The 19,425-nt window shown below is 44.4% G+C and overlaps 1 protein-coding gene across 1 annotated transcript; it reads left to right on the top strand.

Annotated features, from left to right (window-relative positions):
* Window positions 1-584: 584 nt before the first annotated feature.
* On the top strand, window positions 585-15,832 carry BRD8 (bromodomain containing 8). Its single transcript, XM_026858071.1, has 20 exons — window positions 585-648; window positions 2,181-2,230; window positions 3,309-3,431; window positions 3,576-3,656; window positions 4,109-4,173; window positions 4,777-4,913; window positions 5,350-5,565; window positions 6,811-6,955; window positions 8,126-8,335; window positions 8,749-9,029; window positions 9,534-9,989; window positions 10,349-10,442; window positions 10,653-10,699; window positions 11,060-11,274; window positions 11,580-11,672; window positions 11,870-11,938; window positions 12,448-12,625; window positions 13,285-13,389; window positions 14,241-14,285; window positions 15,416-15,832. Exons 3-20 carry the CDS (start codon window positions 3,403-3,405, stop codon window positions 15,473-15,475), a joined length of 2,526 nt encoding a protein of 841 aa, XP_026713872.1. The 5' UTR covers window positions 585-648; window positions 2,181-2,230; window positions 3,309-3,402; the 3' UTR covers window positions 15,476-15,832.
* Window positions 15,833-19,425: the final 3,593 nt, after the last annotated feature.

The raw sequence follows: 19,425 nt of genomic DNA, 5'->3' as shown, positions 1-19,425 counted from the left end.
CCCTCCGCCTTCGGGTGTGCGTGGACACGGGGCTCCCGCCGTAGAACACGGGCTGTTGTGGCCTGTCACTGTGCCGGTCCGTTCTGGCACAGCTAGTCATTAACACCTCTGCTTTCTGTTCAAAACAAAGATGGGGGTAAAGGTGGAGGCGTTAGAGCTGTACCCCGACAGTCCTTTTGATTCTTTTGTAACTACTGTGTAAAAACGTGTGTTAAAGGGTGACGTGTTCATAAATTGAAAGAGTTGTGGTTGAGAAAGATATTTGATAACAGATCCCTGTGCACTGCTTCTGAACTTGCAGCTCTGTTTTGCCGTCTTTTCCCCCTCACTAAAGTCAGGTTTTCTAATGGTGTCATCAGAAGCTAGAAACTTGCTTTTCAAAGCAAGGGAGTGAAGCGATGATTTATTACAAACATGCAAATATTTTTGAGTCCAAGAGCTATACTTGAGTAATTCCAAAACCTAAAAACTCTTTGGCAATTTCATTTTATTTATGGGGGCTATTCACTTATGGATTCTCTACATGTTAGTTGGGGAAGAAAGTACATTGACAGCGTCTTGCCATTTCTTTCCTGTAGGGTATCAGTCAGCAGAGCTATCAAACCTTTTGCAGAGCCAGGGCGCCCACCTGACTGGTTTTCACAAAAGGTAAGACACTGACATTTGAATCTTGGAAAAAATGAGTTCCACAGCATCATGGTTTAACCCCAGCCAGCCCCACACAGCCACTCACTCACAGTGTAAGTCAGAAGACTAAAAGAAAATGTGAGTTGAAGTAAAGGCAGTTTAATAGGTAAAGCAAAAGCCACACACACAAGCAAAGCAAAACCAGGAATTCATTCACCACTTCCCATTGGTAGGCAGGTGCTCAGCCATCCCCAGGAAAGCAGGGCTCCATCATATATAACGGTGACTTGGGAAGACAAACACCATCACTCTGAACATCTCCCCCCTTCCTTCCCCAACTTTATATGCTGAACATCATGCCATATGGTCTGGGCTATTCCTTTGGTCAGCTGGGGTCAGCTGTCCCAGCTGTGCCCCCTCCCAGCTCCTTGGGCACTCCCAGCCCCTTTCCTGGTGGGGTGGGGTGAGGTGAGAAGCAGAAAAGGTCTTAACTCTGTGTAAGCACAGCTCAGCAATAACCAAAACATTCCTTTATTATCATCACTGTTTTCAGCACAAATCCAAAACACAGCCCCATATAAGCTACTATGAAGAAAATTAACTCCCAGCCAAAATGTTGGAATTTTTTTTTTAAAAGAGCAAAATAAATTTTAAAAAAATTATTTAAATCAGATTAAATACTTCTTCCTGTTTCTGAAATGAAATTTGAGTTTACAGTTGGATAGTGTTAAGAAAAACACAAGGATGATCAAAGACATGAAACAGCTTCCTTGTAAGGGGTGGCTGAGCAAGGTAGAACCCTTAACGTAAAAAAAAAAAAGAGAGATGAGTAGCAGAAATATGACAGATGTCTGCACAATCATAAGTGGCATGCTGAGGATGAATAAGGCTTAACTATTCAGTGCTTTGTCTAGTACAAGATTTAGAGGCTATTAAGTAAGACTAACAAGAGGCAGGTTCAAAGCAAACCTAAGGAGATTGTTCTTCACCAGGCATGTAATTAAGCTGTGGAATTCCTTCCACCAGGAATCTGTGGATACCCATGTATTTGGTGTGTCCTGCTGTTTGGGCAAGCACCTGGGATTTTTGTTGCATTAAGGGACAGAGACTAAGAGAATCAAGGGAGGAGAAGTTGGAAAGATTATGTTGCTTACTGTTTCTGTAAGTGATGAAACTGACCTTGATAAAATGTTATTTTGTCTTCTTCATTGAAATATTTTTGGTTCCTGTTCATGAACAGAAACATTACAGCTATAGTTTTCCTTATCATGCTTGCTTGCTTTGATTTCTAAATTGCCAGCTGGGAGCATCTGTTCATTAGCTTTGTTTTGAAGATCAGCCTGGGCAGTGCTAGAGTAAAAGAGTGAATACGCTTCCTCACTTTGAGCTACGCTACACTATAGCCATGGGGGAACTCTGAAGAAGACTGTCAGATGTGTTCCTAAAGTGTTAGACCTCTGAAGAAGTAGGAGTAACTGTAGGCTTTGTTGATAGGCCTTACTTTGCTGAAGCTGACTCTTTGATGTCCTCTGACTTTCTTTGTTTCTTCCTAGCACTGTGCATCTCAGTATTCAGAGCTCTTGGAGACTACGGAGACCCCTAAGTGAGTACAAAGGCTGACACAAGTGCAGCCTGCAACAATTTGTGGTGGACTTACCAGTTCTTACAGCAAAGCACTTGATAGTGCTCCTGCACAACAGGAATGAGGAAATTCAGTTGTGAGAGCTGGTGTGAGGGAAAGTGGGATCAGGGTATGGCAGATGGGGGAGATTGCAAGCCCAAGGTATTTCTTAGAACGTGCTTCCCATATGTCTTTGCCTTGTCTCCTTTTTTCATAAGGCTGAAGTATTTCAGTATTACATGGTTCTAAAACTGGTCACTTGATAGTGATAGTGTCTTCGATATGCCCCTACTGTTGTTACAATACATGGCAGGGTAATTGGGGCCTCTTTGCCATAACTCCATTTCTAAAAGTTGCAGTGTGCATTTGGGGACTTAATGCAGCAGAAAAAAACATTTATTTGGCTGGAATAAAACACTTCATGTTAATCTTACTGATCAGAAGCTTCAGACATATAACATTTTCATTCAGAATAGGGGTAGAAAAGACAGGAAGAGTGAAAAGGGGAAACGTTTTGTATTTGTCTCTGTTTTGCAGTGGTTTCTTACAGTTTTCTTATCAGTGCTATTACTACAGCTTGGTGGTCTCAGATACTTCTCACTTGTAACTCCAGGCATTTTGGTTTAGGACTTCATATCAAATTAAGTTAAAGGCAGGATGTTTAAAAGTAGTATTTGTGATAGTGCTGAATGATCTTCAGCGCTAGAGTTGCAAGACACAGGATTTAGCAGGGTTATTAAAGAAAAAAACAGATGTTTCTATATCTGTTAGTAGTAAGAATCTTCTTTGAAGTGGAATGTTTGATTTTTTTTCAGATAGAGAATTTGCAGTAGGTTTGCATCTTCAGTCTGTTGAAGTCTTTAACACTGGACACATTTAAGAATTAGATACATTTTTCAGAAGAGATTGTTTGAACATTGTGCTATTCAGTATCATTTAAGGAAGATTTGAAGAGGTTGATTTTTTTATGTGCATGTGTGTGTCAGGAAAGACAGCAGCCATTTATGAAAGGAGAACTGGAGTTTTCTGTGTTTCATGTCTGAACTGTTTAATTCTTTAGGAGAAAACGTGGTGAGAAGGGGGAGGTTGTGGAAACTGTGGAAGATGTTATTGTGCGGAAACTGACTGCAGAACGAGTTGAAGAATTGAAGAAAATGATTAAAGAAACACAGGAAAAATATAGGTATGTGGCAGAGGTGTTAAGCTGTAGTGCATCTGAGAGTCCAGTCTTGAAAAAGTGGCCTAAGTGGGATAGTGCTTGGGGTGAAAATGCTGCTTAGGATGTATTGGTCAGTGATAAGTGAATAAGAAGATTTTCTGGTTACAGGCAACTCAAGAAGGATGCAGAACTGATCCAGGCCGGACACATGGATAACAGACTGGAGGAGCTGTGCAATGAGATTATGATGTGGGTTATCTAATTATTTCCATGTTATGCTTTCTTCTGGGATTGTAGTTCCCTGACACTGAGTGTTTGTCAGACATCTCTTACTCCGCGTACTTTGGGTTAGGAGAAATGGGGCAGCTGGGCAGATGTATTGGCCTCTGAGGGAGGACTTAGTTTAGACAGAGGGGCACCAGCTTGTGTGAAACATCATTTGGAGTTTTTCAGTAAAGAGTTTGGTAATGGCTTGCAACATCATGCTTGCCTCCTCTGTTCTGATAACGAGTTGGAAGTGAAATTTCCTGCCAAGTGGGTTGTTCTCTGACTGACCTTCCCTCCTGGGAGGATTTGAGCCTGAGTCCACAGAGGCATTTCATTGTTGTCTGGAGATAATGGGGGTCAGTAAGCTGATTGCAGAGGAGGAACTAAGGGCAAGTGGGACACTCTGTGACAGTAGGTTTTGGTTCTGTGTACAGAAAGAAAAAAATGGAGGAGGAGGAGGCAGAAGTCAAGAGGAAGGCTACAGATGCTGCTTATCAGGGTAAGCTGGAAATGAGCTTCCTTACTTCTCGGAGAGAGATACATATATTCATAAGAACATTTGGGAAATTAAGTCTTGTCAAGACCTATTCAGGACAAATTCATTGACCTAGATTTGGAGAGAAATACTGTATTTGCTTTCCAGCGCTATATTTGTAACAGGGCAAAATGCAGAGACTTCTGAGAAAGGAACAAATTCTGTAGAAAAGGTGTATCTAAGAGGAAGTGGGATTAGCAAGGAGCTGTCTGTTAGAATGTCAGGCTTTTCACCCCTTCAGTTTTCCCTATAGTTTTACTGTTGTCTGAAGATGAAAGGAAGAGAGATTGGTTCTGAATGTTTCATTCATTTATAACTCTTGGGGCAATTCAGTAAACTAACCTATCAGTGGTGGGAGGTGGCGAATACTGAGCTGTTAGGGAGAACTGACATTAAAGTGCATTACCCAATGCTGGTATTATTTGTGAACTGAGCCTAGTGTGGTGCAAGAAATTTCTACGATATATTTTCTTAGGGTTCTTTAGGGTGAAGTCAGAGGTAACTCAAGGACTGTCCAAGATGAAGTCATGGAATCTCACTTTTTTTTTTTTTTCTGTTCTCTTCCAGCTCGTCAGGCCATTAAGAATCCGCCACGACGATTGACAGGTGTGATGGTTCGCTCCCCTGCAGGCTCAACCTCCCCCGGGGGAGACTATGCTCTGGGAGATCTGTCTCAGCCTGCTGTGGATGAGGCCAGTCCAGGGGTAAGGATCCTTCTCATGGTAAGAGGAAAAGACCAGCCTGGGACATGGGGCTCTGCATCCATCATGGAAAAGGAGTCTGGGGAGAAGCCCTTGTCTTATCTCGCAGACTTTTTGCTGTGGTAGTGCTGTAGTGTGGTTGATGTACAGTGCTGCTCGAGATACGTGTCCTCTTCCATGTCTGTGACAATCAGGTGCCTGGATCAGAGGCTGTGTAGGGGCATCTGTGGGCTGGCCAGGCAGTCTTCTGTGTGTGTGCCTGGGAAATGGCACTACAGGGCAAGGAAAGGGTGAGAGCATATGCCTGGAGTAGGTGTAGCGAGTGAATGGAGTAGGTGTCCGTGGTGTGCTGGATCAATGCTCTTGGGGGAAGGAGCAAGTGGGGCTAGTCCGTGTGGTGGAGTGTGGCTTTGAACAGTGTGGTTTTTCTCTTTCTCAGGTCACTCCAGGGACATTGCCCAGCACCCCAGTTGCCTCCTTCATTGGAATCCCTGACACCCCTCCAGGCTCTGCTCCCCTGGATGCCCCCATGACCCCAGTCACTGATGATTCACCCCAGAAAAAGATGCTAGGACAAAAAGCAACTCCGCCTCCTTCCCCTCTGCTCTCAGAGCTGCTGAAGAAGGGCAGTCTCCTGCCCACAAGCCCCAGGCTGGTATGGAGCTCTCTGCTCATATATGCAAGCACACAAACAATTTGCTCCAGACTCTCCCACTGAAAAAGGGGGAGCTGCAAAGGCTTTTTAAAAACGTACAGTTTTTGTGAGAGTCCCAGCAGAGGTGGTATCTGAGAGATATAATTACCCCCATGAGCCACAGAGGTGGGACCCTTTCCCAGTGATACTGTGGGTGCAGGACTGCAGGGATCATTCAGCACATAGGACTGGCTGCCTCCCCTCAGTCTCAAGGAGCTGGAGTTGCAGGCTTTGCTAGAGAAAATCATTCTCCCTTCAGGGAGGGAGCATGTTAGTCAGCATTGTCCTGTTCAGCCTCTGTGCAGGTGTTCTTGATGATTTCTACTTTGGGCTCACCATTCTTCTTTACATCTTGGCAGGAAGTTGAGTTTCAGTATTTGTAATGGGTCTTAGCATAGAAGTAGGGAGCCCTTTAATGGGGTTTATGACCATTATTGAAGTGCTCCAGTTTTCTCCTAATTGTAGACAGTTATTATAATCACTGTGATGATGACCCACATCTGGTGTTAGTGACTCTGGAAATCTTATGAGGGCAACCATTTCTGACACTGTTCAGAGCCGTCTGAAAATAGCAGCCATTGGCCTGCCCATGGCATGGATTCCCTGTGTTAGTGCTTGTGTGATCGAATAGGTATATTGCTGTTGACTCTCTTTTCTTAACAGTCAGCTCTGTGGTCTTTTGTATTTGTTACCTTGGGTAAAGGTTCTGTGGGTTCTGTTTGCAGGGTGCAATGTAACATATGGTGGAGCAAGGAAAGGTAGTGGCTGTGGAAAGCTGTGTTTTCTTTGTGTCAACAGGACTGTTTCACATCTGCCTCAAGGTCTGTCATAGGTTTACTGTGTGACCTTGACAGCATTACTTTCTATCTTGGTGTTTCAGTTTCCCTAAGCTCAAAATAAGAGATAATTCTGTGCCATCTCAGGGTGTAGAAAGACTGGTATCTGTATTGTGAGGCCCTTGAAGAGAGGGACTAAGGTAGAGCAAATAATGTATTTGGCCTAGAAGGTTGCACTGCAGCTGTAGCTGAAGAACAACCAGTTTCAGACTGTCATGTTGTGCACTTGCGTAAGGACCCTCAGGCAGGGACTAGACTGGACAAAAGGTGCAGAAGAAATGCTGAGACAGCAAATGATGGACATATTCATGGATATCTGGCAGAGAATCACTGATGTGATGGGAACTTCAGTTGTGTCCTCCTTTGGCAGGTCGGTGAAAATGAAATGGCAGTGGCTTCTGGTCACATGAACAGCTCAGGAGTCCTGCTGGAGGTAGGAAGCGTCCTTCCAGTGCTGCACAGTGGGGAAATGCAGTCGGCACCTGGTGCTGTCCCTGCATCTCCTGCTGCTTCAGGTAACTCGGGACTCTCCCTGTACAGTTCTCCCTTCAGATGTACCTTCAGACTGTTTTCTGTGAATTTTCTTTGGAGAGATATGAAGGACATCTGGTTTTTGGGCTTCTTTATGAGTTGTATTCCTATTTCAGTACCCCCATCTCTCTCATCCCTACTTTTTTTTTTAAGAAGAGCCTAATCCTTACAGTAAAAAGAGTGACTTAAAATGACTGAAACAATTAGGCTTGATTGGATCTGGTCCATGCAGTCTAGTTTTCTGTTTTTAACACTGGCTAGTTCCAGGCATTTCAGTGTAGAAAGAAAGGGTTAGTTGACAGGGAGTTTTGAAAAAAAATGGTCTGGTATCTGATTCCTGATGTGTCAAGCTGCAGCTCCCTCTGAATCCGGAGAACTAACCTGTCTTACCTCTGCTTTAGCTTAGAGGTCTGTTGAGGATTAGACCACAGTGGACTGTGAGGTCCAGAGTAAGTTCCACAGAGTGGGGGGGTGAGAGGAACAGTGCAAGTCCTTGTATTGGGCCTTTTCAGAGCAACTTGTCTAAGGTGAAGTTTTTCCTCAGCTCATGCTAACCAGTAGTTTAATCACATTGTCTGCAACTGAGGATTTGTGCCACTCATTCATCTGGAATCCCATATGAATAATCTCGCTTTCCTTATCCATGTCTGTTCTTTAAAACCTGCTAATTTGGTCCAGACAGTTCAGTAAATTCAGACTGGAAGTTATAGCTAAGATGAGTGGCAACCTTTTATATAAGAGGAATTCTCCTGGAAAGACCCATAAAGAAATCCCCTCTACTCCCTTCCATGCCTCTGTGATGACTGTTTGTCTTGGCTTACCTTGTGTGGTTCTCTCAGCACTATTTTTCAGATTTCCCATAACTATATTGGGATGAGCCTTTGGAAGGGCATCTCTCTGCATGTGTGGCATAGCCTGTCCAGCCCTTCCATTGAACACAGTGTCCCATAAGCTGCATGATTCTGTCTCACACAAAGGAGTCGTGCATTTTTGGTGCAGGTTCTCCCTATAGCTTTTGGGACTGTTTATAGGTACCTCTCAGTGTCTTTTTCCCGGAAGAAGCCACCAGACAGTGAAGAGCCCGGTGATGGCTTTGTGGACTTCAGTGGTGGCTGCTTCTTGCTCATGTGCTTTTCCCTTCTACTCTCTGTTAGGTGCTCCTACGCTTTCCCGGCTTTTAGAAGCTGGTCCTGCACAGTTCACCTCACCTCTTGCTTCCTTCTCCGCTGTTGCCAGCGAACCTCCAGCTAAGCTCCTGCCACCCCCCGTAGAGCCTGTGTCCCAGGCAACCATTGTCATGATGCCCACGCTGTCAGCACCATCCGTTGTGCCACCAGCTGCAGCTCCAGAAAGCGTAGCCACAGGTGCGTTCCTGAACTACGCACTCCTAGGTCATGCATTGCTGGAAAACAGAAATTCCCTTGGGATGAGCACCCAGCGAGCTCTCAGCTGGTCTTTTATCACCTCGGATTTGCCTTCCTTGGTGAAGGAACAGTTACAGCTGGGTTGTGGAATAAACAGATGGTTTTAAACAGGATATGGTGGGTGGGGGTGCTAATGGTATGTTGCTGGATTGTGGTTCAAGGGCTGGAATCCCACTCTATCTCTACTGTGGGAAAGCAAACCTGTATTTATTTTTTAATTTTCTAAGCTGTGCTGTTGTGGGTGGACCTGGGATACTTGCGGTTGGTGCTTGCTCTTATCCATTGCAGTATCTGTTTGTGTGGGCTTGACTTCTACAGACTGGTCTCTGATTGTCACTCTTATCCTTGTGCAGTGAGCCAGCCAGAAGCCTGTGTTTCCATGGAGGCAGTGTCTGATTCCCATACAGTGACAGTGTCCATGGACAGCAGTGAAATATCCATGATCATTGATTCCATCAAGAAAGAGTGCCTGGGGTCTGGGGCTGGCAGCACTGCAGGGTCTTCCAAAGATCACTGCATGGATGGGAAAGAAGACCTGGATTTGGCTGAGAAAATGGATATTGCAGTGTCCTATACGGGGGAAGAGCTGGACTTCGATACTGTTGGAAATATTATAGCTATCATTGAAGACAAGGTAAACAGGCAAAGCAGAGTGCCAGTGCCTTTTGTTCCACATCCAATTAAGTTAATCTCAAGTGATTACTATTCACCAATTTAGTTAGTTTAAACAAGCAAGAAATAACTATTCAAAAAGGCACATTCTTACCAGCATTGCCCAGATCAATAGGAAATGACCCTATGACACCACTGCTGCTAGTCTGCCATATTTAGTCTGGTGCTTCTCTTCAGAGTGCAGAAAGAAGTCTTTCTTCCTCATGTTGGGTATAGTTTGGGTCATGTCTCTGGCAGACACATGAGCACTGCTTGCAGCATGCTTTCCAGGAGTGCTGTATTTCTGGAACCAAAGCTCCACAGGAGACTCTGCAAGGAGTGATATGAGTCTGGCTGCAAAAGGCAACTTTGTAAACCCAGTATACCAGGTTATTCACAGTTGTCTCATTACCAGATAACACAAACTTTTTTTTTAATCCTTTCTGACCTTGGCCTTCATGGCTGTGTGTTTGTTTTGGCAATAAAGGTAGATGACCACCCTGAAGTCCTGGATGCAGCAGTTGTTGAAGCTGCACTGTCTTCTTTTTGCGAAGATACCGATGACCCTCAAACCCTGCCTGGCCCATGGGAACACTCAATTCGTCAGGAGCACGAGAAACAGGCCCAGATATCCCAAGTGTCTGTGACTGTGAAGCAGGAGAGACTGGAGTGTGAGGAGCCAGAGGCAAAGGGAATTCGAGACCTAATGGTCATTGGCGAGCTGGGATCAGAAATAAAGACAGAACCTCTAGAGCAGGAGCAGAATCAGTTGGACCCTGAGGAAACCATACCAGCAACTGCAAGAGTGACAGAAACACCAGAGCTTAGAAGTCAAGAGATAGAAGAGGATCAAAGAACAGCTGTAGCAGCAGGAGAGACTTCTGAAATTGAGATAGAATCGGCCAAGGGAGAAGATGCAGTGCACAATACAGTGAAGACAGAGGTATGTGAGCAGAGAGGCTGGCTGGAACTGGTGTGGGGAAAGAAAGGAGCAGTTGTGGCAGGTAGGAGAGAAGTTTAGAGGAAGGATGCCTGCTGGGTTGAAGGTGACCCTTCAATGAATGTGACTGACTGTTTTCTTGGGAGTCATGCTGCTGATCTGCTCAGTCTGCAGAGAAGCTCTCTGCTTTAGGCAGTACCTTTGTGTGTCTCCCCCCCCATCCACGTGCAGAATTGCTCTTGGGAAGGTGCTCAGTGAACTTCATTGCCTTGAGTTAGGTTAGGGTGAGTGAGATGTGCCCACACCTTCACTGAAGTAAGCTGACACAAACATCTAGATTTGTGCATTTCTCTTCCCTCCAGACCCCACCTGATGATGATTCATCCCCTCCACAAGTCCCAAATGTGAGTGAAGACTCCTCACAGGCTGATGTTCAGCACAAATTTGAGCTGTCAGGTAACTTAATTCAGCTAGGAAATCTTTTACATGCAACATTATTAGCTGGATAGTTGTCAGTGATCTGGTTCAGGTTTTTTGGGGAGGAGGGAGAAAAGATACCTGTAGGAACAGTGGTAATTACTGCAGGACAGTAGGCGTTGGTGCAGGAGCTTTTGTAGGAAAGACTGCTGTGGAGAATCAACCTTTCTGCTTTTCTTTCTTTCACAGAGTCAATGAAGGAGGAGGCCCAAGTCCTGTTTAGGAGTCAGATGAAGGTAATTCCCAATTGGTTGTAGTCATCTTGAGGTTATTAGTAACATCTCACTGCTGCTGCTTCCTAGCTCCCATCTGCTGAAAAGCAAAGCTTACATTCAGCCTTTTGCGCTGAGAGGTGGGCAGTCTGCAGTTGGAGCTAAAGGGGAGATTGCTTCAGGCACTGTAAAGTTTGTGTGTGTCTTTCTGTGTCTGTGGGGGGAGGCAGGGCAGGAGAGAGTCACTAGGATTTTGTGAAAGTGCCTGTATAGTTGTCAGCAGCGTAGCAAGAAAAACACCTCGCTTGCTGAACCCTGATTGCTTTGGAGGCTCTGAGTTGCTGCTGTAGCTGGCTGTGGGGACTCATGAACTGTATGTTTCAGGATGGGCAGGGTGAAGAGGATGATGAGGATGGTGCCAGTGAGGCTGCCAGTTTGGAGGAACCCAAAGAAGAAGATCAGGGTGAAGGATATCTGTCAGAGATGGATAATGAGCCCCCCGTGAGTGAGAGCGATGATGGCTTCAGTGTCCATAATGCACCTTTACAGTCTCACACGCTAGCCGACTCCATCCCCAGCAGCCCAGCCTCCTCGCAGTTGTGAGTATCAGTGACGCTCTCAGGCATGCAGGTGCAGATCCCACACTGTTCTGTGGAGGGACTGTAGGATTCTCATTTCTGTTTTGCTGACTGAGTGGGTCCAAAGGGGAAATTTCTTGATTTTCTGATTTTCCTTGGTTACAAGTATAAGTGTGCAGACAGCACCATAGTACCAGGTCCCGTTTTTTTCTTACTGTCTTTGGCATGGTTTAGCATAGGTATGTCAGAAGCAAAATAAACCATAAAGTTTCTGCTCTGAGGCAGTATGCAGATTCCTGAAGGAAGTCCTATTCTTTTCTTCCCAGCTCAGTGTGCAGTGAGGACCAGGAAGCAATACAGGCCCAGAAGATCTGGAAGAAAGCCATCATGCTAGTTTGGAGAGCAGCAGCTAATCACAGGTGAGTTTGATATCTTGAGAAGTGGCAGAAAGAAGTGGACTAATCCTAGGCAAATCTTTTGTCCCATCTCTGAGGCTCATCTGCCTTGGTACAGGGAGGTGCTGAATTGTACCATTAGCAGACAAATAAACATGAGAGCATGAAACAAATATTTACCAGCAAGGACAGGGCACTAAGTGGACTCCTTCTCTCTGCAGGTACGCTAATGTCTTCCTACAGCCTGTAACTGATGATATAGCACCAGGCTACCACAGTATTGTGCAGAGGTGAGTATCAGCAGTCTTCTGTCACTGGAACTCTGTATATCTGCATATTTGTGTAGGGATTTCTGGCAGGAACGGTGCAGTTTTTGCCTGCCATGCAGACTGGAAGACTTGGAAAATTATTTTTTTCTGGCATGTTTCAGTCAGAAACTCTTCTGGAAGAATTGCCAGAATCCCCTGCTAGCCCCCAAAATCTCTCCAAAACAGTTCAGTGACTGCAGCTTTAGCTCCTTACTTCAGTCTCCTTCAGTGATGCCTGAAGAAGGCAAATGCCTTTCCTGGGGCATCTGCCACACCATTGTTACCGTTCATTGGTACCTGCTGGACTGCTTGTGTCTTCTGACCCAAGGCCTTGATACTTGCGAACACAGCCTGTGTGGGGGAGAACCCATTTGGCTAATTAATTAAAGAGGTGGTTTAACTAGACATGTTACAGACCCAGGACTGTTGGCAAAAGAGTGGGGAAAGAGTTAAATATTTCTGTTGCTATTTTGATTGCATTTCTTTCATAGGCCAATGGATTTATCAACCATCAAAAAGAACATTGAGAATGGGCTGATACGAACCACAGCTGAGTTCCAGCGTGATATTATGCTGATGTTTCAAAATGCAGTTATGTACAACAGCTCTGACCATGATGTCTACCACATGGCTGTGGAGATGCAGCGAGATGTCCTGGAGCAGATCCAGGTAAAGTACTGAGCTGAGGCTAGTGCAGGACAGAGCATCTGCCTTGGTCCATAAGTATGGGAAAGACTTCTGGATGTGAGACCACAGTCTCACTCACAGTGTCTTTGAATGAAGTAGTTCCATCTTTCCCTGCATCTCTGTTGTGCTAGCTCAGGTGATGTGGTGAACTAGGTTGTAGATAAATTAAAACTAATGCAGCAAAATGTTTTTTAGGTTCAGCCCAGACCAATTTCAAAAGTAATTTCCTTCAGGGAAATGCTTAGGCCAGCAAGAACCAGGGTGTGGTTTGGGAACAGAAACAAGCAACAAGAATGGTGAATGACAGGGGACGCGATTGCTTGTTTTGGTGGCTGCGCTGGTTTATGCTGGTATAAAATGTACGTGTAACTGTGTCCTGTAAATGTATGCCAGTTAAAATTTCTTGTGAAGTAGAATGGCCCAATTGGCAGGGCTAACAAGAGTTTGAACTGGGGTTTTATAGTTCCTTGGGACCTGTGGTTTCTGAGGTAAATGGGGGAACTTATTCTGAGCAGCAGACAAGGAACTGAAATTGCCTCTGACCCAATCATTGCTGGCCTGTGGTTTGTCATAGTCAACTGACATGCACTAACTGAGCTTGTTTTGCCTGAGAATCTTAACAAAGTGTGGTTTTCTTGCAGCAATTTCTGGCCACACAGCTGATCATGCAAACATCGGAGTCAGGGATCAGTGCAAAGAGCCTGCGTGGGCGAGACTCCACTCGCAAGCAAGATGCTTCGGAGAAGGTGAGAATGCTGCACCCTCTGTAGAAGGGCACTTGACATCTGTTGAAGAATCCCAAGATACTGCATGAAGTTCCCATACCAAAGAGGCAGAATATTTTTTGAGATTGCGGTGGCTCCAGCATCTTCATGTGAACAAATTTTTCTTTAAATGTGTCCATTGATTAGATTTCAGCTCTGGAGCTATACATCATCCCAGAGGGAGGTCTTATGAGATTTTTCTGTAATCCCAACAGAGCTATTCCCTGTTTCTAAAAATAGGTGATAGAAATTAGGAAAATTAACAAAGTATCGGAAAAGTTGTGATATGTCAGGAAGGTGAAGGTGTAGAGAATTGGAAGGCTCTCCTCTTCGGGGTCCTTCACTTCCTGCTCAGATTTTTAGAACCAGGGAGTCACTGCAGTCTAACTTGCGGTGTAAAACACACCAGAGAACCTTTGACTTCCACAGCAATCTAAACTAAAAGCAACGTAGCTTTGTGTGGGTTTTGTCTTCTGTGAAGATACATCCAAACTTGATTAAATAATCTCAGGTGCTCTCACACAGTGCACACAACACTGTGACAACAAGGAGTGCCTGCTTATTTCCTGTGGCACCTGCACAGTGCCAGAATTGTTTGGTAGACCAGGCCTTGCTGTGACTGAGGAGGGAATATCCCTTTCCTAGCATTCTGGCTCTCGCAGTATCCCTCTTTTGTCCATTTTTATGTTCCTGCTGCATAAGACTGATGCTATGCGGGAAGGGGAGTGGGGCACGTGTTTCTCTATGCTCATGTGTGGGCTCAGTGCTTCTGTGTGGTGTGTGCATTTCCATATCTGATATCTGATAAGTCCTTCTGTTTGGCCTTTTAACAGGACAGTGTCCCAATGGGCTCTCCTGCCTTCCTTCTCTCTCTCTTTGTAAGTATTGAAAGGCTCCAGCAGTACTGCAATACTGCTGGCGGTGTGCTCTGCTCCTTGTCTGGGTGATCGCTGCACTGTCACAGCATCCTTAGCATTGCAGTGGTGTGTGTTTAACTTAGGGGCTGTACAACCATGATCAGTAGAGAAGAAACATCTCGGTCCCTTATTCTCAGCGTGGGTGAGTGGGAGGGGCTTCAGTCTTTTCTTCTGGTTCCAAGTGTTCTTGTTTTGTCATCTGCCTTTGCTTTTTTCCACAACTTCTCTCCTGCTTTATTTCTATGTAAGTGGGAAGACAAAGTGGTGCAGTACTTTTAGTTCCTACATCTCTCATGCTTATACAGCTGCCCCTTCTGCACGTTCGAGACAGTACAAAAGGTCTTGGGAAAGTGAGGAGTCAGCTGTGTACTCCTTTATCATTCATGGTCCAGAAAGCAAATAAGATGCTCTGCAGAAATACCTTGCTCTGTGCCTGTGGTGATCTGGAAGTGTCTGGAAAAATATTCCCTCCGGGAAACCCCAAGTCTCTGAGTTGCGGGGAGGAGAGAGGGGAGGAAGATGGAGAGTTGTTTTTTTCTCTCGCATATATCTAAAGACAGAGGAGTACTCCGGGAGAGTCAGCATGTCAGCCAGAGGGAGAGGGCAGCGGATCAAAGGAAGCTCTCAGCTCGCCTTCTGCTCATGGAAAGGAGCTGTGCGGAGAAACTAGGGAGCTAGTGCCAGGGTCACTCAACTGGAGGAGCACTTCCCGTAGGGATCAGCAGCTGATAAGGTAGGTTAGTCAGCAGTTTCCTCTTCCCATCTTAAGAGCCAAGCTAGAATCTGCGGCTTAGGAGAAAGCCTGCACTGTACAGGCTCCAAAAGCATCTGTCTGGGCAAGAGCCTTGTTGCCTCTCTCTGCCCTGGCTGCCAGCAGTGCACAGAGATGCTGCAAATCCCAGCACCTGTGCTGTGTCGGAGTGAATTTTAGGTAGGTCTGCAGGCAGGCCTTCTTAGGACAGCTTCCCTTTCTCCCATTTGGAAGGCATGAAAAGTTGTTGCCAGATGCACAATTCCTTACCTCCCCGAGAGCTGGAGGAAGTGTTCTGTGTTTAGGGTTGCATAACTCTCTTTGTTTGCCTTGTGATTAGGATGGAGGCACCAGAGGGCGTCGCTGTGCCATCGAGGCAGACATGAAGATGAAGAAATGATGCTGCAGGCAGACAGAAAATCCCAGCACCTGGCATCCAGAGCTGGAGCACAAGCAAGATGCTGTTAACAGCTGTTGGAGGAGGAAGAAAAGCTGCAGGTCCATTTCTGGGACCTGGCCCACCTTCTTTGCTTGCCCCTCTGAAAAGCAGTGTCTCGTCAGAATGTGTAACCCAAAGAAACTTCCCTGGAGGGGAAGGCTAGCCCCCCTGCCTGTTTTAGGGCAGTCGTCTTGGGCTTCATCAGTGTTCTGGTGTTAGCTAGCAACTGGTGGCTCGTATTACTGTAATGTGAAGTGTACAGATTTTTACTAGTGATGTGTAAATGTGTATGTATATTAAAGTCTGGGAACAAATCCAGTGTACGGTGTGCAGTGTCCTGAGCATCACAGTTCTCTGCAGTGAGGAACCCTGTTTTTGTACAAGCATGCATACCTGTCTTGAATGTCTGCAAATACAACTCTCTTCCAGTTACCCTACAGCACACCAGCACGGCAGAGCTTTGACATTAGAGACAATCCGTTAATTATGGGAATGTTGCATAGTGCTTGGATGGAGGGGAAGATACCCTGCTTGAGTGTGTGAGAATATGGCACTGTTGTGATGAAACAGGAGATAAAACCAGGAGAAGTTAAATATTAGTCTTGTTAGAGCTTTCCTTAAGAGACCATTGTATTGAAATGTACCTTTAATTCTTCCCCTGGAGATTTGTAAAGGGTGCACTAGTCAAGAGTGAAAATCTGTAATTCCAGCAGCTGTAGGCATGCTAGTACCTGGTTTCATATGAGCTTGTGAACTGTTTACTGGAAAGTACAGTTCTTTTCCTCAGCAACATGGATGTTTAACCTAGGTTTAAGTTCTCTGTGACAGTTTTCAAGTTACCAGCTTACTTTCTGTTCATATAACCTGTGAGAGTAAATTTATGTATTTTTTTGCCCCCATGACCTTCCAGGGAGGAAATAAAAAACCAAAATGTTACCCTTCCTGATGCTTGCACCAGCTGGGAGTGGTCTACGCTTCTTTGTGCAGCATGTACAGGGTACAGTTTTCTGAAACACAGATTGTAGGAAACAGTTGTGATTAAGACCAGAAGGATTGTATTGTTACCATACTTCGATTTTCACAAGTTCTGTTTTGAAATTGGTTGTGCCTGCTCTGTAGAGTCCCATTTTTGGCTTGGGTATATTTCCACCAAGGCTCACTCTACATTTGATGCTAGAAATGTAGAATCCTTTGGTTTGCTTACTAGGTTAAATTTCCTTCACTACTGAAGTTGGGGATAAATTTCCGACTTGAATTTTTATAGCCTCAGTTTCCAGAGATTACAGGTTGTTCAAGTTCGTAGCACAGAGTTACAGCTTTCTTTTGGTTTCTGGTATTTTATGGAATAATAAGTTGGAAGGGACCTCTAAACGTTTTATCTAGTCCAACCTGCTGCTCAAAGCGGGGCCAGCTTCAGAGGTTGCTCAGAGCCTTGTCTAGTCAAGTTCAGAAAACCTCTCCCAAGGATGGAGATTTCCTAACCCCTATAGACAACTTGTTTCAGTGCTTACACACCCTCATGGAGTAAATATTTGCCTTATGTCCAGTCTGAATTTTTTTTTTTGGTGCGGCTTGTCATCACTGCCTCCTCTCCTTTCACTGTTGGCCACTGAGAAGAGTCTGGCTCTGTCTCCTCTGTAACACCTCTGCCCTATCTTTGTCCATGTTGAAAAATTGAAGTTGTAGCACATGGGAGGACCTTTATCCTGGCCACTAGTAACTTGCTTTCATTATGAAAAGCACTGCTGTTTGTTCCTACCCTTGGTTTCTTCCCTTAACCAGGTATTTTTCCCTCAAAGAGTTTTTTCTCTTGTCCCATAACATTTTAATAGCCTTTAATGATGTTTAAGATCTTTAAAAATCTAAGATACAATTTTCTTCCACAGAGCTCCATTGCCTTTCCTAATTCATCATTTCGTGTTCTGACGACTAATTCTGTTCTTCCTAATACTTTGTTTCAGTCTGCCTAGGACAGAGTGCAGGCTTACTGTGCTGCATCTCACAACTATCCACCCTTTTATAGATGGATAATAACAATCACATCTTTCTGGTTTTCTTGTGGTGTGGCTAATTTAAATGACAGGTTACATGGCGTAGGTCTCATTATATTTAAGCTTCTTTAGGACTTGCAATTGAATCTCAACTGGTTTTAAGGTTTAGTCCCTCCTTCAAATTGTTCTAAAACCTCCTCTGTTGACATTTTAATTAGAAACAGTCTCTCAGACCCATCCCAAGAGAAAGTCTCATGTGATCTCTGTGGCAACTGCTGATAGTGATGATTAATTTGGTTTTTCCAACTGGCCCTATTTTCCGCTGAGATGTTTGGCACTGATCATGTGTCATCCCCCTGATCATTTGGCGTCTCTCTGCTTCTGATGTTTTTGATGAGGTTTGTTGTTTGCTTTTATGTCTTTAGCAAATTGTTCTTCTTTCTGTTTGGGTTTTTTATTTTTTGTGGATTCTACATTTCATTTTCTAGAGTTCAGGCTTTTATCATTTTTCTTGTTTTGACATGTAAGTTCCTTTTAAAGGCCGTCTTTTTTATTTCTAACAGCTTTTTCTTGTATCAGCAAGGGTTGCGCAGTGTCTGATCTCTGAAAACCTAACTAAAACTTCCCAATTTGATAATGATTCCTTACTGGTGACTTATGTAGCCCACGTAATTAAGAACTTTCAGGCAGTTCTTAATTAAAAGTTGAAGTCTGGATCATTTTATTCCTTATTTTTTTGTACAGAATTGGTGTGGCACTAAGCAGTCTGTAATTAGTTCACTCATCCCGCTTGTCTTGCACTAATGCTGCTGTTCTGCTCTCTGGCATATTGAGTCTTCCAAGATTTAGTAAAACTGAACATAAGGCTGAAGACTGATGAAGATCAATTTTTAATTGATGCTTATGCCCAAGTTCCCTAGGCTTTTTGATTTTTAAATGCTTATCCCTGTCAGCTGGAGTACAGAAGGATGATCACAAGTGATTGGATTACCTTAGGCTAAGGCTTTTCTGTTTGGCTGAGCTGCGGGTGGCTGGTTCTGCGTGTGTGGCCAGCTCCGCTGATGGTGCAGGAAAGCACTTTAGGCACAGGGTTACTCTTCAGATGATATCACAGTTTGCCCAACTCCTTCAGCTGGAAGCCAAGAGCAGGTAATGTTATCTCTTACCTCATCAAATTTTATCTGCTTCTGCTGAAGTTAGCTTTGAAAGAGGTTTCAGAAGGACGGCCTTTCGGATCCTAGCTCTGCTTTTAGATTCATAAAATAAGCAAACAAGTTTTCTCATCCCAAACCCAACGGATTCCTTATTTCTCTGAGGTATGCACCATAAGCTTTATTTGTAGCTGTGCTAGCAGTCCTGAGAATGCAAGAGGAAGTCAGTGAGAAATGTGCTTGTTCAAAATTCTGGAAAAATTAGGTTGTACGTAATTAACTGAAAACTCTAAGGACACTGCTAATTAATGCATAGAATTCTCCATAGGTACAGCATTCATGCAGCTGAATTCAGTAGCAAGATAGATTTTTCTACCAAACATCTGTTTACTGTTGTTACTGTGACTCTATGCAACTTCCCAGACTTAGAGAAATCATAGTGGACTTGTGCAGTATGGGCTAATGAACAGAAATTAAATTAATGGTTTCTTACTTCTTAAGAGAATGCTAACTTTTATTTTATTAAATGTGAAGAACTGTCCCCTGTCAGCGTGTGACTCTGCATGTTTATAAATCTTCTGGCTCAGATAGATACACAAGGTATCACCATCCACCTAAATCACATCTGTCACTTTCAAAGCAAAGTGTCTGTAGGATTTGTAATGTTATTTCCAATATAAAAATTTCTCAAGGGGCAGCAAAGGGAATTTCAGTGAGTTGTCCTTGGAGTCATTAGTTATTCACAACTATCAAGCTCAGGAGCCCCAAC

This window comes from Athene cunicularia (genome assembly GCF_003259725.1).
Source record: "Athene cunicularia isolate RWA chromosome 13 unlocalized genomic scaffold, athCun1 chr13_part1, whole genome shotgun sequence".
In the NCBI taxonomy this organism is placed as follows: domain Eukaryota; kingdom Metazoa; phylum Chordata; class Aves; order Strigiformes; family Strigidae; genus Athene; species Athene cunicularia.
Note: the sequence above shows the minus strand (reverse complement) of the source record. Positions and strands in the feature narration are given on the sequence as shown.

Bases quoted from the DNA above. Each gene is read 5' to 3' on its own strand.
- BRD8 (XM_026858071.1), top strand. From the start codon at position 3,403: ATGATTAAAGAAACACAGGAAAAATATAG. The intron at 11,939-12,447 runs GTGAGTATCAGC...TTTCTTTCATAG, and splicing joins TACCACAGTATTGTGCAGAG to GCCAATGGATTTATCAACCA. The intron at 12,626-13,284 runs GTAAAGTACTGA...GTTTTCTTGCAG, and splicing joins ATGTCCTGGAGCAGATCCAG to CAATTTCTGGCCACACAGCT.